The sequence below is a fragment of the Ricinus communis genome, chromosome 9 (assembly GCF_019578655.1).
Source record: "Ricinus communis isolate WT05 ecotype wild-type chromosome 9, ASM1957865v1, whole genome shotgun sequence".
NCBI classification, from domain to species: Eukaryota; Viridiplantae; Streptophyta; class Magnoliopsida; order Malpighiales; family Euphorbiaceae; genus Ricinus; species Ricinus communis.
This window is the reverse complement of record NC_063264.1, coordinates 5,171,582-5,189,216: the sequence shown is the minus strand read 5'-3', so window position 1 is coordinate 5,189,216 and position 17,635 is coordinate 5,171,582. Positions and strand designations below refer to the sequence as shown.

The window sequence follows — 17,635 nt, the reverse complement described above, 5'->3', positions numbered from 1 at the left end:
GATAAATGCTTTATTGACTAAGCATATATATGTATATATATTTCAATTAGTTTAGACCATCGCCAATTTGCACCCCATTAACAATCCATTGTTAGAGGACGTCGAATTGTATACAGTTTTTTCCACACACGTGCATTATCCATGGAAGGTATTAAGATGATGAATACTCATATGATTTTGAAAGAAATCGAAGAATTTCAATTATGAGTTGGGTGCTTTAACCATGTTTAGTGAGAATTTTCATACACAGTGAATGACTAAATTCTAATTGAAATGAATGAAAATTTTAAAATATATATCAATACTCAAAATGATCTAACCTTATTTTATGCCATCTATCTTTTTCTTATTTTTAAGTAGTTTCGGAGATGGCATAATTGATCTATAATTCATGTTTCATCTTTCTTTTTCATTTTCTTTGTTTCAAACTCATGGTAAGGGAAAGGAAAAAGTAAAAATATAATGGAAGGCGTTGATAAGAAAGTGATTGGAAAGGAAGATATGGAAGTAATTGATGGATCCAAATAAACAAGAAAAAGAAAAGAAATGGAGAAAAGGGTGATAAATAAGGATTTTGATGAAGTTGATTAAAGTGATGGAGGTAGAAGAGACAAGCAAGGCAAGGACAAGGAAATTAGGTCTATAGTTTTGACTTTTAAATTTGGACATTTCATGTTCGTCCTCCCTTCTAGACCGTGTGGGGTCCCATGCTCTTCACTTGCGGGAAATCGTAATTCTATTTTAAAAGAGTGGAAGAGAATGCAAGTGAGGACCGTTGGATGTGAGGTGCTCGAGACTATTTTCAAAAGCTGTTAGCCTTATTACTACCCAATCGTTTCAGTAGTCATGGTTATATCATCCGAATTACTTATTTTAATTTGTCCCTCGTCCAAGATCCAGCATTTTCTTTTATAACAGACTTAAATGTGTAAAGAAAGTATTATTATTATTATTATTATTATTGTTTTCTTCTTGTAAGTTCATGAACTTAATTATAAAAATCATTTTTCTCCACTTAAATTTTAATTGAAATTAAATATTAAAAATATATTTAAAATTATTTAAGATATATTTTATTATATCAATTTAGTGTCTTTTTATTCAAATTTTAAAATGTTTCGCATGGGATAACTGATCATAATAGATCGAAAAGATTATGCCGAGTAAATCAGATTTGACCAAGTTCATATCTTACGAATCGAACACAAAACTAATCTTAATACAATTCAAATAAGGTTTTTTATTATGTAAGACTAATTTAAGAAGAATAAGAAATTTCTTATACATACCCTTTCATTCCGAGTATGAATAGGATATTGCGAAGGCATGTATAAATGCATGGTTACAAGACCATCCGTCTAGTATACCATACATTTATAATACAATTTTTTCATATTTTTAAAAAAAAAATTGTTAATTTAATCATCAGAACGAATAGAACGACCACAACGTCTAATATTCTATTAACGCTTTTATAATAATTCTTGAAACAAATTACGTCACTAATATTTTGACCAGCGATTAATATGCATTGAACTCTGACTAGACATAGAATCCAAATAAAATTTAAGTAGAATACTAAAATATCAATTTTAAGTTTTTCTAAGTTTTCTCCCTAGAAAAAGAAACAATGAACACTTCTTTGAGAAGCAAAACACTGCAGAATATGAAAAGGAAAAAAAAAAAGAAAAAAAAAAAGGCAAAAGTGTTAGATAATTAAGTCCTTAATTATTACCTTAAATTACAATTAACTAACCAATTTTCATTTTATTTTACTTGAGTCTTAAATTTTCGATTCAATGAATATATTGAATAATATGCAGAAAAAAAATGAAAATATAAATTCAGGCATTAAAGTTTGATTTTCACTGTCGACTAATAGCGTGTGAATTCACTTTTTCGCTCGAGTTAGCGGTCGATTTTTCTACCTTCTGCTCGAAGAAAGAACGGGGTTTCCTTAAAACGGTGTTGTACACGCAGCGTGCAAACTTTTTTTACAGACATTATTTGTGGTCTTACCAAATCACAGCTGTGGCGGGAAGAATCAGAATCAATACAAGTGGCAGTTGCAGAGAGATTAGTTTTCCAATTTCTAGAGCCTCTCACAAACTTTACCTGAAGAATTTAAATTAACTTAAATTTAAACTTTCACACAATCAAATATCATTATATCATCTTATCCCCAATTCAAAACCCTAATTTCCCCAATCATGTCCTTTCTCGATGAGTTTCAAGCAAGTAAGTTCCTCTCTCTCTTCATGATTGTTTCGAATATCCATATGTTCAAAGCAACCTTTTTTTTTATATATATCAATTCTGTTCCTTTTACATTAGTTGCTCAATTGAGGTAAAATTAGAAAGACGGTAAATTTTTTATTATATTTTTAAATGCCGGTTCCTTTAAGAATCAGAATGTCGGATAAAGATACATAAGCTAAAAAGGTAAGATTTAAAGGAATAGTTGCCTGCATTTGTTTTCTGATAGTCGTTTATACACTTATTGAGACTCAATAACAAATGAATGGCAAAAGGATTCGTTGTTTTATCATTCATCGATTACTGTAATGCTATTTTTTGTTTGCTATTTTTAACTATTGAATGATTGTGAATTGATTGCATTGTGCAGACCTGGAATCATTGCCTAATATTCTGCAGAAGAAGTACGCATTGTTACGCGATCTAGATAAAAGTTTGCAGGGTATGCCTTTTACTGAATTATAAATTTTTAGGGACAATAATATCATTTTTCTCTCATTGATTTATTTTCTCTGTTTCAAGTATCAATATTTTAGTGTGTTTTATTATTATAGTAATTGAGTTCCTTGTAGTCATCTGATTTCATATGGATAAAGAATTTATGATTAAAGTTAAATAGTTGAAAGATCATATCAAATGTGTAACCTTTGCCCTTGTTGTTGGTTTGGCCAAGTACAGACGGATTTTCTATCATATAGGATAACAACATCATCCTCATGCTATGCTACTATGTTTGGAGTAATTTCATGTTGACTTCTGTTTGCAAAGATATGGTATTATAGTACCAATATATGATTTCTTGATCATGCATTGTTAAATCCATATCTGTTCTATGTGTGGTGTATGTGTGCTTGTGTCAGACTAAACCTATCATTTCAATCAAGGCTTCGTGTTTGAGAATGGGATAGAGAAAATTGTATTTGTCTGTCTCTGTGTTTGTGTCAGACATTGCTTTGTAATACATCTTTTGTATCTGTCTCTATGTTTGCTTATGTGTTTGTGTTCTGCTCAACGTGTTATCCTTGTACATTCATATTTTCCAGTTTTCTTCATTCCCCCACTTTGTGGTGCAGGAATAGGAAATTTAAGGTTTTTGCGTGTGTGCTTTATAACTAAATATCCTATTGTCAAGCACAACCTTTTTATTTTTCATTTAATGTGTATGAATAGAAATCCAACGACAGAATGAACAACGTTGTGAACGAGAAATAGAGGATATTAAGCGGGGAGTTAAAGCTGGAAATATTACACCAGATACCTCACTTATCAGATTCTCAGATGATGCACTTGATGAACAAAAGCATAGCATCAGGATTGCAGATGAAAAGGTCACATTGGCTGTTCAAGCATATGATTTGGTATGTCTAACATCCTGCTTTCATTTTTCAGATAAATGCAACATTTGAGGCAGGTGATTGTGTTACCTAAGTTTATTTCATTCATGTATACATTGTTATCAATCCAGGACTTTTCTGTGAAAAAGATAATATCTATGTAATTTGTTGATATATTAAGTCCAATCTTTTGCGTGTTCAGATTGTTGAATGGATTATAGTTTGATAGAATTTTTTAGTTCATGGTTTGTCTTCTCATCACACTCAGAAAAAGTTATTCCTTCTTAATGGAGTGTTACTGCAGGATTTAAGTGCTGAATCCATCTCCTTGTTTATGTCCATGACTCTGTCTTCAATGCTGTCCTAATTTTAGATAGTATAGTCTTGTTAACCATGGATGTCCTGGTCTTGCTTTAGGTAGATGCACATATACAACAGCTTGATCAATATCTAAAGAAGTTTGACGAAGAGCTTCGACGTGGTAATTTACATCTTTTAACCTTAGTAAAAGTTGTCCCTGTAGATATCTCAGCAGGTTTATAATTCATGATTCATGATCGCATAGTTATCTCCACATTGTTTTATTTGTATTTCCTAACTGTATGTTATACTGTGTTCTCTGATAGAAAGAGAAAGAGAAAGTGCTACAGCAACTGCATTGCCCAGCTCAAGTCTTGACGGCAGTGCTAAAACTGGAAGGAGTGGTGAGGGCGGCAGAGGAGGGCGTAAAAAGTACCCATTCCTTCTAATTATGCTTTAATATCATTTCCTGATTGATTATTGGCATAAAATAACTAGATCAGTCTTGAAATTTACTGTTTCTTTCTTGAAACCACTGTAAACAATGGAATCAAAACACTGTTTAACTCATGGTGGTTTTGTGTGCCTGCAAACACATAACATATGTACTTGCACATGATCATTCCAGCTTGTATTTACAAATGTGCTCGTGTACCATGCATCTGTGGGCATGAGAGAACATAACTCATATACAAGTTAGCATGTGCACACACACATGTGAGGGAGGGGAAGTTTTCAAATTGCCCTCTCTCAAGTAATTAAACTTTTATCCCATTATCTCTAGATTCTGTATGAACTAAGCTGGCTTTGTACTTTTGGATGAGGTGTATAATTGGCTATTGGCAATATATACGCAGAACGCGCCTGGCTACAGCATCAGCAGTGACAGAAGCAGCAACAGCAGCAACGTCTGCAAATCCTACTGGTATGGAATTAGATTGTCCAGTGGATCCGAATGAACCAACCTACTGTTTCTGCCAGCAAGTTAGCTATGGGGAGATGGTAGCTTGCGATAATCCTAATGTATGTGATCGAATTCCTTTTATTCGTTCTATTCAAAGCCTCTTTCCCAAAATGTGTCTAATCATCTATTCAGACCTGCAATTTGATGAAAGCTTTCTGTTTTATACAGTGCACCATAGAATGGTTTCATTTTGGCTGTGTTGGTCTGAAAGAACAACCAAAAGGAAAATGGTACTGTTCAGATTGTGCTGCTTTGAAGAATCGTCGGAAGGGCAGATGACCTTAGATCTTTGTCCAGGGAATCTGTTTTATGAATCTGTATAGCTATGATGTAATGGACCTGAGTAGCTATGCTATGGATATGTAGTTTGGCGTTGAGGTTTTTCCAACCTTAATTTCTATTTTATTTTATTTTCTAAATTTTGAAAATTAAATTAGTACTTTTTTATTGTAAAAATTAAATTAGTATTTTTTAAAAGCAGGTTCAAAAAAACAATTTATATATATATAAAAAAAAAAAGAAAAAAAAAACATTAATGCTTTCTAATTCTATTTTTTCAATTTCCGACAGAAATCTTTGAAGTTCTCCAATTTGGTTATCGCAATAAAATCGTCTTCTTTCTGTTGATATGCATATTAGTGATTTCAGCTGATTTATACCCAGTAGTTAGAGAAGTTCGAAAGATAAGACTTGTTGTAAAAGCTACTTCTGTTGGATGATCACTGCATCATTGGCACTACATATTTAGAGCCCCTTAACATAAGTGAAATGCCATCTCTGAAGGATGGTGAGAAAACGCTCGTTTCTAGCATCAATGATCACAGCATTTCAAGCCTCAAATTCAAGGTACCCCTCTAAATACTTTGCTTTTCTTTCAATTCAAGAAGGATAAATTATTTGCAACCATCTTTCTATAGGCTGAAAAATAGTGGATAAGAAACACCAGAGGTATAAAATGTTTGTGCCATCACAGCAGTTAACAAAGGATAAAATTGGTTTTTATTAGGGGAGGATTTAAAGGCGGCATTACATTCCCTATCAAACAAAAATTCAAGATCTTGAATTATCCAATCCCCGAAACTACACCCTACAATTTGCAGATCTCACTATGATTACATGGATGGATGCCTTTGGACCTTCACATCAATGACTCGCCTAAGATAAAAGAAAAAGGAAAAACTCAGTTCTCTGTTTGTGTGGATTTTGGTGAACTTCACGAATCTCATGATCAGTAATCCATGCCCATGCCAGGAGGCATTGCTGGAGCAGCACTCTCATCCTTTGGAAGTTCAGATACAACAGCTTCAGTTGTTGTCATCAATGATGATACACTGCAAGCAAAAGACGGCATAAATTTCTAATTGATATGACCTTTTTTTATAAAAAATATATATATATATATATTATAATACACAAGCAGAAACAAGACTTGGATATGGAGCTAGTAGCAAAGTAAGAGAGCACAAATTAAATATAAGTTTCTATGAATCATCACCTTGCGGCATCAACCAAAGCAGTTCTAATCACTTTCAGTGGGTCAATGATCCCTGCTTTCACCATATCCACATATTCACCTGGAAATGCAACACAAACAACTCAATTTTAGTACATATATGAGTATTATAGTATGCCGCTCACCAACACAGAAACAAACACCAAGCAAGAAAGCATCACTGACCTTTAGCAGCATCATAGCCAAGATCGTAATTGTCCTGCTCCAATAACTTGCCAACAACGACAGCTCCCTCAACTCCTGCATTACTTGCAATTGTATGTACTGGAGTCTGCAATTAAAGTTCAATGTAAGACATAAGCAAAGGACACCATCTAATCTAAATATAAAGCATTTGGGATATATCCAGAACTTTAGAAATCATATATAATTCATGCAACACAACCTTCAGAGCATTTTGAATGATTTGGACACCAATCTTTTGGTCAAAGTTGGCAGTCTGCAACTTTTCCAACTCTTTTGTGGCATAAAGAAGAGCAACACCACCACCTGTGAATGGAGACATTAAAGACTTGCTCACCACTTCTAAATTTCACTAATATGAAGAAGTTAAGACAAAAAATTACCTGGTACGATACCCTCTTCTACAGCTGCCTTTGTTGCATTTAGAGCATCTGTGACCCTATCTTTCTTTTCACCAACTTCAGCTTCACTAGCTCCACCAATCTGTGACAATCAAATTTTAATTGGTGTTACCCCAGCTCATTACAAAGAAATACTGTATCAGAGTCTGACCCAGTTAGAAGCTACAAGGACTAGACCAGCTCAGAGTACTTTTCTGTTGACAGGAGAACATATAAAAGTAACATCATTAAAGAATGATCACGAACCTTAAGTACAGCAACACCACCAGAAAGCTTTGCCAATCTTTCTTGCAACTTCTCTTTGTCATAGTCAGAAGTGCTTAATTCTATTGTAGATCTTATCTGTTATTACCACAACGGATGTCAACCAGGATTTACAATGGCATGGAAGGATGTCCTAAGAATGTTCAGCAATGACATGATATATACCTGTTCGCATCTTTCCTCAATGTCCTTCTTCTCTCCAGCACCATCAAGAACAACGGTATCATCTTTTGACACTGTAACCTTTTTGCAACTGCCAAGCATATCCAAATCAACCTTCTCAAGATTGAGGCCAAGTTCTTCAGTTATGACCTGCAAAACAGCAGTAATGGATTCTGGTCATGACAACCACATTATAAAGTATGAAAGCAAGAACTTAAACATATTTGCACAAGTAAATTCACCTGACCCCCTGTGAGGACAGCAAGATCCTGGAGTCCAGCCTTTCGGTTCTCTCCAAATCCAGGAGCTTTTATGGCACATACCTAAAGTAAAACATATCTCACAATGCTTTAATATATATAAATTCCGAATCCAATTTGCAATCTTAAGTCAACTGAAGAAGATTCATATCATGCACAGTAATACAAATCAAACCTTAATTCCAGCACGAAGCTTGTTTAGAATAAGGGTTGCCAGCGCTTCACTTTCCACATCTTCGGCAATTATCAACAAGGGCCTTTGTCTCTAAACAAAGATCAGAAAAATTCTTGTCAACTATATACAGCCACCATTGAGCAAACCTCCGACGGATTCGACATATGCTCCTATTCTATTTTCTCAACAGAAAAGCAACTCACCTTCAAAGCCAACTCCAATACTTTCACCACAGCATTTATGCTTGAGATCTTTTTCTCATGGATCAAAATGAGAGGATCGTCCAATTCCTGTAAAAACAAAGCAAGTCTGAGGTCAATTATCCACACGGACATGATGACTAAAAGAAACTATTTATTGCAATTTCCAGTCATGTAGATGAGACAAAGGTTTAAATATACTGCTCCGAGTTTGAGTGAGAAGAACTAAAGGCTTACACATTTTTGGTTTTTCTGATTCGTGATGAAATAAGGGGATATGTAACCCCTGTCCAACTTCATTCCCTCAACAACTTCCAACTCATTATATAATGTCTTCCCATCCTGCAAAATTATTAGACGTAATTTAAGACAGAGAGCTTCCGAAACAATTGAAATATGAAAGACAAAGCGGTGGTCCGTGGAACCCCTGCCTAGAACTCCAATCAAAAAGAAGAAACATGTATTAAGTCCAAAATAATTAAATGACGCCATTGTCTGTCAAGGTTAAAGTACAGAGACCTCTTTTAAGAATTTGGAAATAGAAAAACTATAGGAAGTCCACAAGACGTGTCAACAAGATTCAGCTTACTTGGATTGTGATAACTCCCTCTTTGCCAACCTTCTCCATGGCCTTCGCAATTAACTCACCAATTTCTCTCTCCCCATTTGCAGATATTGTACCAACTTGTGCAATTTCTTCAGATGTGCTGATCATTCGCGCCCTGCTCTTCAAGTTAGTAACAACAGCATCAACAGCCATGCTTATACCACGTCTTAGGTCCATTGCATTCATTCCTGCTGCAACTGACTTGCATCCTTCTGTGAATATAGCTCGAGTAAGAACTGTAGCACAAGTGGTCCCTGCAAGCATGCAGAAGGGTCAATATCACCAAGTCAAAGAGTAGTGTGGGCACAAATTTCATAATTTCATAAAACACCAGATCTAACAACAATTGCGCTTGGCAAAAATAACTAGACAAACATCATATGAAGGCAAAACCTTACCATCGCCTGCAACATCATTAGTTGCATTAGCAACCTGCTTCACAAGGCTAGCACCAATATTCTTGATTTTATCTTTGAATTCAATGCTCTTCGCAACAGTCACACCATCCTTTGTCACTTTGGGGGCACCAAAGCTTTGTTCAATAACCACATTGCGCCCCTACCAACAACATATTGCTTATCAGCCAATAGATATAAAATGGTAATCAGTTAACTTATCACATAAGTCAAGATCTATAACACTCAGTCAATGGAACACATAACATAACTGAGTCAGATGCCAACACTCCAGGAAATAGATTCTAACTTTCTCCTCCACTCAATTGTTGCATCTAGATAAATCAACTAATAACAAATAACATAATGAACAGCGAGATTGGATGTTGTACCTTAGGACCCATTGTGACTTTCACAGCTTCTGCAAGCTCTTCAACACCCTTAAGCATTAAAGCCCTAGCTTCCACCCCAAATTTGATATCTTTGGCAGCATAGTTTCTGCTCCAGCTCAGTCTACTTCCAATCTATAACACCAAAGACCATTTTTCTTCTCAAAAAAGATTTTAGAGTAATAAATCTAAGCCCAGAAACAAATAAAATAAAAAATGTAATCATGTCTTTAATAGAATAAATGTAATCACTAGAACTAACCTGATGGGTGCTATTCCTAGCGATCCTGTACATCAAAAACAAGAAAATATAAATATTAGAAACCCATTAATATACCAAATGATAATCACATAATTGAGCTTTGTTTTGGCTAACAGGAAATGAAGTGCAATAATACAAGAAAGAACTGAGATAATGCCATTTCAAAACTAATTAAAGTTTACTGGTTTTTCTAGTTCAAGTTAAATTTGAACAGTTACAGTGAAAAAAAAATAGTCTATTACGATCAGGACAAGGATAAATGGGGAAACCAATCAAAACCCAATTCCAGGGAAGAAGGAAGAGAAAGTACCGAGCTTTAGAAGCAAGGCTAGAGGCGAAACGATACATGATTTATGCGTATTAAATTGCAGAGATTTTTGGAGTTAGAAAAGAGAAGGAAAATGAATGAACTAACGACAGAGAAAGTGTGTGTGCGTATTCACAGGAGGGCTGAAAATGAAAGAGAGCAAGGTGCTTTTGTAATTATAAACAGAAGACTCTAGAAGGACCAAAGGCAGCTTCTAGTTCTTGTTCTAGGGTTTAGGGTTTTGTGTTCTTTTTCTTTTTCATTAAATAAAAACCGTTATATGTTAATTTCTTAAGAATTAATATTCATGTATATTAACCTTTCTTTAAAAAAAAATTTGGCATTTTCATACTAGTTTTAGAAAATAAAAATTGTGAAAGATAGCCAATTTTTAAAAATATTTAATACCAATCGGAAATTGTTTTGATAGATTAATTCATTTTAAATGTTATATTCTTCTTTATTTTCTTCTTTAATTAATAAGATTAACGTAAATATTTAGATTTGATTTGTGGTCATGTGATAATTTGCTCTATTTATTATTTTTATTTTATATTTTAATAAAATAAGATTTACACTAAAAAAAATCCCCTGCACATAATAAAATATAATTATGTGTTGTAAATAATATTATTTCTGTTAATTAATAGGAAAAAAGATCCAAATCAATAGAATAGGTTTATATTTATAATTGATAGGTCTAAATACTTGATGTCCGTAAACATGCTAATATGATTGCTAAATTTGAACAGCAAAATCCATTTTTTATTATAAAGCCAAACCATTTTAAACATTTAATCCTTAAATTCTTTTAATTCAATATCAACTTCACTCAATATAATTCTTTGTCAAATTAAGATAGATTTTCTTAAACTAATGAAAATAAAAAATGAGATAAATTTTTAATTGTCAAAACATTCTTTTTACCAAATATACATAAAAGTCAAGTTATTAAAAATGTGTATTTATAATTGATATATAATTTTTTATTTATATATTTATATTTTATTTATAGACAGTTTTTAAAAAATATTAAAAATTTATACGATTTAATATACATCTAAAATACTATAATATTTTTTTATACTTTTAGAAACTATAATATTCTTATTGATAACTAAGTAAAATAATTTTAAATTTTATTTATTTTACAAACTAATATTATTAGTTCTTTTATAGTTTAATATTAATATTGTATTATATTTAAAAATAAAATTATTTATTAAGTAACTTAGGATGCAACTTAAAAATGAATTAAAGTAATCTGTAGCATAAATTTATAACATTTTATAAATATACTAATAGCTAGTTTGATATATAAAATAATTTTATTATTGAGAATTAATAATTTATTATAAAATAATAATCCTATTAGGTAATAAAGTATTGAAATGTAAGAGAAACACAACTTAATTTATCAAGAAATATTATTATAATCTAAATCTAGAAATATTTGGTTACAATTTCTTTTAAAAGAATTTTTACGTTGCTGTGTATTATTATATTTGTTTTATAATTAATCTATTAATAAATAAGTTAATTTCTAAATTATATAATGATTTAGTTTAAAAATAAATAAATTTTTTAGTTATATAATAATTTTTGATTTAAAATAGAATATTATAATTTATATTAATAATATGTAATTAATAAATTAGAATATTATGTATTTAATTTTAATAGATAAATTACATTGACATACATATGTATATATTGCTTCTCTCTCTTTTTAATAATTTTTAAATTATTTATTTAAATTGTGGTGAGTTTAAAAATTTATATACTAAAAGATAATAATTGTATGAGTATTAAAGAAATGTATTAACTATTCTAGAGAGATATATATTAATTAAAATTAAAAGTATTATAATTTTATACTTAACAATTTAATTACTTTAAATTATTTTCTTTACCCTATCATCATAAGAATTATTCTAAAATTTATAATCCGCTTCTTAGAATTATAAATTTAATTTAAGTTTTATAAAGAATTTATAATTTTTCTCTTATTTAATTAATTACTTCGTATTTTTTTTCTAAAACTTATACTCAAATTTTTAATATATTTTTAATTTTATATATTTTTATTCAATTTCGTAAAATAAAATTTATATTTTAATGTAAAGACTCGTACATATATTTAGATAACTTATGGTTAATAAATCAGTACATCTATGTTAATGTCTAATTCACATAAATACTTTACGGCTAAATACATAAATAGATCCTTGGATTTGTTCCATTTTTATAATTGGCCATCCGAAATCAATTTTGATTTAATTGAATTTCTCAACTTTACGGGTTGTTGTTTTTAATTCATTCACTGACAGTAGTAATAAAAAATTAATATTTTCATTAACGATGTTAGTTATAATAGACAAAATATATAATTAAACTATTGAGCTTGTCTTTTGTAATTGGCCCTCCTAAACTCAACTTTGATTCAATTGCGCATATGAATTTCATGAGTTGTTATATTTAAATCCTTCACATACAGAAGTTAAGCACTTTAGATTAACCTCTTGTGAAAAGTGTGTTCCATTAATTTTAATATATTATTTATTATATATTAAAATTATTATATTAATTTATTAAATAAATATATATATAATATATATTTCAAACGACTAAAATAAATTGATGTAATCCTTCAACTTTTCTATCATCAAGTTATTTTTTTTTATTCTCACACACTATGTCCACACCAATAACTATATCATTGAAATATTTAACAAATATCAAAAAACGACAAGTTTTGTTTAAGGACTAAAACTCATTGTTTTATTTACTTATTTTATATTTTAAATATATTATTATTTTATTCGAATTTATGCATTTTTTAAATGGCGTAAAATACACGCTTTTAATATCTGTGATTGAAGGATTTAAAAATAACGACTAGTTGAGAGGTCAAATTGAATTAAAGTTGAATTCGAGGATCTAATTACAAAATGAGACAAGTTCAAAAAGCCATTTATATATTTAGCCATTATTTTAATATATTATTATTTTATTCAAACTTACAGGTTTTTAGATGGCGTAAAATATATGTGTATAACGTCTATGATTGAAAGGTTTAAAACTAATAATCCGTAAAATTGAGAATTCCAATTGAATTAAAGTTGATATCGTGGGACCAATTGCAAAAATGAGATAAGTTTAGAGATGCATTTATATATTTAGACATATTTTATTCATATAAAATAACTTTCACCCAAAGAACAACCACTAGATTATTTTATTACTATAATCAATTTATTCATGACTATTCTTTATTCATATATTCTACTATCATCTTCAAATATAATTAAAGTATAAGTGAATAAAAAAATTTAAAAAAATTATTTATAGAATTATATTATAAAATTTATGATTCTCTAATAATGAAACTTTTATTTTGTAAAATAATTCATAATCATTTACTTATTTCGATTAAAAATTAAATATTTTTATAGATTAAAAATTTGAATTTCATATTTTTATATAAATTTATATTTATATCTAAATAATTTATTTTATAATAATACGATAAATATTTATATTAATTTTAATTTATGTAAATATTCTATTTATATAAAATGATTTCTTGGACGAGTATTGGACTAGTTGTATATTAATTTTATAATTAATTTATTAATTAATAAATTACATCTCTAATTATATTGTAATATATTATTTTAAAGATAATCTATATATTTTTAGAATCAAATATATAATTAATAAATTAATTAATATATTTTATATTTTTAGTTTTGTTACATGACCAAATATTGAAAACGTAACTAAAAATACTAAATATGTTTTAAATTCTTATTATTTAGTGAAACCCGTAAATAATTATAAAATATTAAGATTTCATCAAAATTATTTATAAATTTATTATATATTATAATAATAAAATTTATACAATATGCAACTAAAAAACTAGTATAATTGGTAAACTTAATTTTGGTAAATATTAGGGAACTTGTGTTATTTTAAGTTATTTTTGTTTATTAAATGTAATTGCAAAATTGTTAAAAATAAGAATGAAATTGCCAAAGAGTATTGATAGGATAACACAACTGTGACCCTAGGTAAACTACCATAGCAAATCTAACCACTAAGCTTACCTCTCTACTCTACACCAAACAGCAGTAGATTCCATTTATTCTCATCGTCTCCCTGCTTGTGCTTGTTTCTCTAAATATTCACTTTAATTTCTTCGACTAAACCATAAAAATCTAAAAGCAATACTCGGATTCACAAAAAAAAAAAAAAAGATGACAGAAGCTGTGATTAGGAACAAGCCAGGGATGGCCAGTGTGAAGGACATGCCGTTCCTTCAAGACGGCCCTCCTCCAGGTGGCTTCCCGCCGGTCAGATATGCTCGGAGGATCCCCAGCAAAGGACCCAGTGCTATGGCTATCTTTCTTGCTGCTTTTGGTGCTTTCTCTTATGGCATGTATCAAGTGGGTCAGGGCAATAAGATCCGCAGGTACGAATGCTTTTTATTTCTTTTCTTTTGAATGTCTATTTTAATATGTGGATTCTGTTTTTTTTTTTCTTTCTTAGAATTAGAGTTGGAAAGGTGGAAACTTTTTGATTTTTGTTACTGTTACTGGCATGCAATTAGGGATTATAGCAATTTGGTTTTATTCTCTGTGAAGTTTGTGAATTTATGTTTTTGGTAGTGTTTTGGGTATTGTCGGCATCTTGGTTTAATTTTTTATTTTATTTTATTCAACACTACAGGTGTGACTAGTTATGATGTTTTGGATGGTATGTTTGGTTTGATTAATTTTGTTATGGGTGATGAGTGCTGGGAACTGGGTGATAAACTCGTAGTTGAGTATTTGAAGTGAGAGCTAGAAATTGCGCCTGACAAGCATTATGAAATGATAAATTTGTGTGGATTTAGCTGATTTATAGAAATTTTTTTGGTTGTTGGAATTGGTTGGAAAGATGGATACTATATATGCAATTCTCGGAGCATTTATATGTATGCACAGTTAATTCATTATAAAATTTGAAGGACTTTTCCAGAACTTGGAACTTTTGAAGGTTGATGCATATGGTTTTTCAATGGATAAGTGGTTTTGTTGATTTGGTTCTTCATCTCCAGAATGGCTCTACATAGTTACATTTACTTAGCGACTAGTGTGCTGTTGTTTAATCTGGCCAGATGAGGTTCTAGAGGAAAGCATGCTGTGGGGTTCATTGATTTTGAAAGTTATGAGATTAGCCTATTTATGCTTTCCTTATGATGGCTATATATTTATCTTTTTGAAGAAAACCATTTTTTTAGTAAAATCACATCTGCTGGGTGGTTTGATTGCTTGAGAAATGCTTTGAAGTTGTCATTTTAGTTGTGTTAACTAGACTTTTTATGAGGAGTTGCTTATGTAGAAGATGGTACTAACCCTCCGAGGTAACATTTGGTTTTTCAACATGAACTCGTCCCATTCAAATGTAGGGTTTTATTGTGCAGGTCTGTTATCGAACATTTTAACTTGGTGATTATATTAGGACGAGGATGTTAGTTTAATTGATGTTCATCACAAAATATAGCAACATAAGGCAGAGGAATCTTGGAAGATGGATAGATCTAGGAGCATCTTGGTAAATTTACATGTTATATGCTAGTATAATACAGAAAACTTAACAGTAGACTTGGATGTTTCAATGGCCAAAGGAGGCTCTGTTATGAAGGGATTTTATCCCGAACTTGTTGACACAATTGTTTGCAACCTAGTGGGCAGTTATATGCTGAATCATTTGAGGGACCGCCTATCTCTTCTATCCTGAAGATACAAGAATGTTTTTATTATTGGAACTTGAAACTAATAACGAGAACATCTGCTCACTGAATGATGTATTCCTGATATAATTTAGATTTAACAATGAATTGGTGCTTATTTTGACTGGGACAAAGTTGATTTAGTTGGCCATCTCAGTTTTATTCTTTAGCTACTTTTTGCAGAAAGACTATCTTCCTTTTGATTATATTAATTCCAAAGGAGCCTCGAATACTTACTCTAAATGTACATGTTTTCATCAATTAAATGTGAGAGAATATTATATATTGGTGACTAAGAGCATGATTGTTCAATCCCTAGCCTTGAAGTGGTATGTGTGGCTGTCATGGTAATCTTTTATAAGATATGGTTATTATTGCAGCATTTTCACGAAGTCCAGTGATCTCATTGTAGCTATAAAGAGTAGTTTTTCAGGTCATGGCAGGCTGATCTGAATTAATACTTTATAGATATTCAATAGTTAATGCCCTGGTATATTTACCACCATGTATGGATAAATATGGATAAAGTGCAAGTAATTGATGATACCGGCTTAATGTTAAGAGGCTTAGGCCCATTATTAGGGAAGATCAGCAACTGTAAAATTATTACATAAATTATCTTATGCTGCAGGGCACTCAAGGAAGAGAAGTATGCTGCCCGCAGAGCAATATTACCTGTTCTTCAAGCTGAAGAAGATGAAAGGTAGTATTTTCCTCTGCCATGCCTGATATACCCTCCCTGTTTGTATATTGGAGTTTTCCTATTGACTTGCTGTTTCTCTCTCTCTCTCTCTCTCTCTCTCTTTGTTACTTAGGTTCGTCAAGGAGTGGAAGAAGTATCTCGAGTATGAAGCAGAAGTAATGAAAGATGTGCCGGGTTGGAAAGTTGGTGAGAATGTCTATAATTCTGGGAAATGGATGCCCCCAGCAAGTGGTGAGCTGCGCCCAGAAGTCTGGTGATACTGCTTTGTTGGTCTGCACATTTAATTGTCATGAGTCTTTATTTTGATCCAAGTTTCTTTTGTGACTTGGTGTTGTCTCCTTTCTCATGAAATAAAAATTTTAGCCGACAAACTCTTTACATGCACTGGAATACTTGCATCAAAAGCGTCTTATTTCTCTACTTGGCATCATCTCCCAATTATGCAAAAATTGCATAAGATTAGAGGATCATTTTCTTAGTGCTGACATTTTGGCAGTAAATGCATCTCAGTTGTTGCTTTGGGGCTAGGCATCACTTGCCTATTTGATAATTGTTGTTTGATATGTACTGCTCCATGGCCTTTGCGGTTCAGTTAATAATTACTCTGTTTTCTGTGCTTGTTGAAATCACAATAAACTATGACCTAGTTATCATCCTTTGCATTGGAGAATATTTTGCTTCTTGGTTTTTGTCTTTGATTAATGGCTTTGGTTTGAGCTGGCTATCTTATGAGATGGATCATGTGTCCTCCTGTTGCCACCATTGTGGTTTTACCATTTGTTTGTCATAGTCAAGAATGTCTTTGTTGATTCATAATTTTCATGACGATATTCTTTTGTACACGAATTGGCTGCTGGAAACTGTGACGGGGGCTGGTGGTTGCAGTGAAAAAGATGCCACTAACGCAGACAAATCCCCTCTACTGTCAGGGTGCTTGTCTATAATTATACTGTCAATGCATTGCTCAGCCTCTTGGGTCAACAAACACTGGTTTTCCTACCCCAATGGCGTGAATTAATTTGCCAAATGACATTTTGACTCTAAAGTTATGAAAAGTAAAACACAAAACTAAAATTCATTATTGCCCAAAAGAGCATGTATTGTCCATCTTATTCATATCAAGAACAACAACAACGGGCTCTACAGTCATGGCCAGTCATGTTTCTTCCACCAAGTATAGT

The 17,635-nt window shown here is 31.4% G+C and overlaps 3 protein-coding genes across 3 annotated transcripts; 2 read left to right on the top strand and 1 right to left on the bottom strand.

Moving 5' to 3' along the window:
* The first annotated feature begins 1,918 nt into the window (after positions 1-1,918).
* LOC8265663 (PHD finger protein ING1) lies at positions 1,919-5,267 on the top strand. The gene is made up of 7 exons (XM_015718572.3): positions 1,919-2,238; positions 2,627-2,698; positions 3,427-3,614; positions 4,008-4,071; positions 4,217-4,322; positions 4,748-4,913; positions 5,023-5,267. The coding sequence occupies exons 1-7, from the start codon at positions 2,211-2,213 to the stop codon at positions 5,131-5,133; spliced, it is 735 nt and encodes a 244-aa protein (XP_015574058.2). The 5' UTR covers positions 1,919-2,210; the 3' UTR covers positions 5,134-5,267.
* Positions 5,268-5,830: 563 nt separating this feature from the next.
* On the bottom strand, positions 5,831-10,183 carry LOC8265664 (chaperonin CPN60-2, mitochondrial). The gene is made up of 16 exons (XM_002518125.4): positions 9,976-10,183; positions 9,666-9,690; positions 9,407-9,538; positions 9,018-9,177; positions 8,602-8,873; positions 8,250-8,354; positions 8,016-8,102; positions 7,813-7,902; positions 7,620-7,700; positions 7,381-7,527; positions 7,198-7,293; positions 6,934-7,033; positions 6,753-6,856; positions 6,533-6,638; positions 6,350-6,428; positions 5,831-6,185 (listed from the first exon to the last, which is right to left on the bottom strand). The coding sequence occupies exons 1-16, from the start codon at positions 10,011-10,013 to the stop codon at positions 6,083-6,085; spliced, it is 1,725 nt and encodes a 574-aa protein (XP_002518171.1). The 5' UTR covers positions 10,014-10,183; the 3' UTR covers positions 5,831-6,082.
* Positions 10,184-14,087: 3,904 nt separating this feature from the next.
* Positions 14,088-17,126, top strand: LOC8265665 (NADH dehydrogenase [ubiquinone] 1 alpha subcomplex subunit 13-A). Its single transcript, XM_002518126.4, has 3 exons — positions 14,088-14,449; positions 16,383-16,454; positions 16,567-17,126. Exons 1-3 carry the CDS (start codon positions 14,235-14,237, stop codon positions 16,709-16,711), a joined length of 432 nt encoding a protein of 143 aa, XP_002518172.1. The 5' UTR covers positions 14,088-14,234; the 3' UTR covers positions 16,712-17,126.
* Positions 17,127-17,635: the final 509 nt, after the last annotated feature.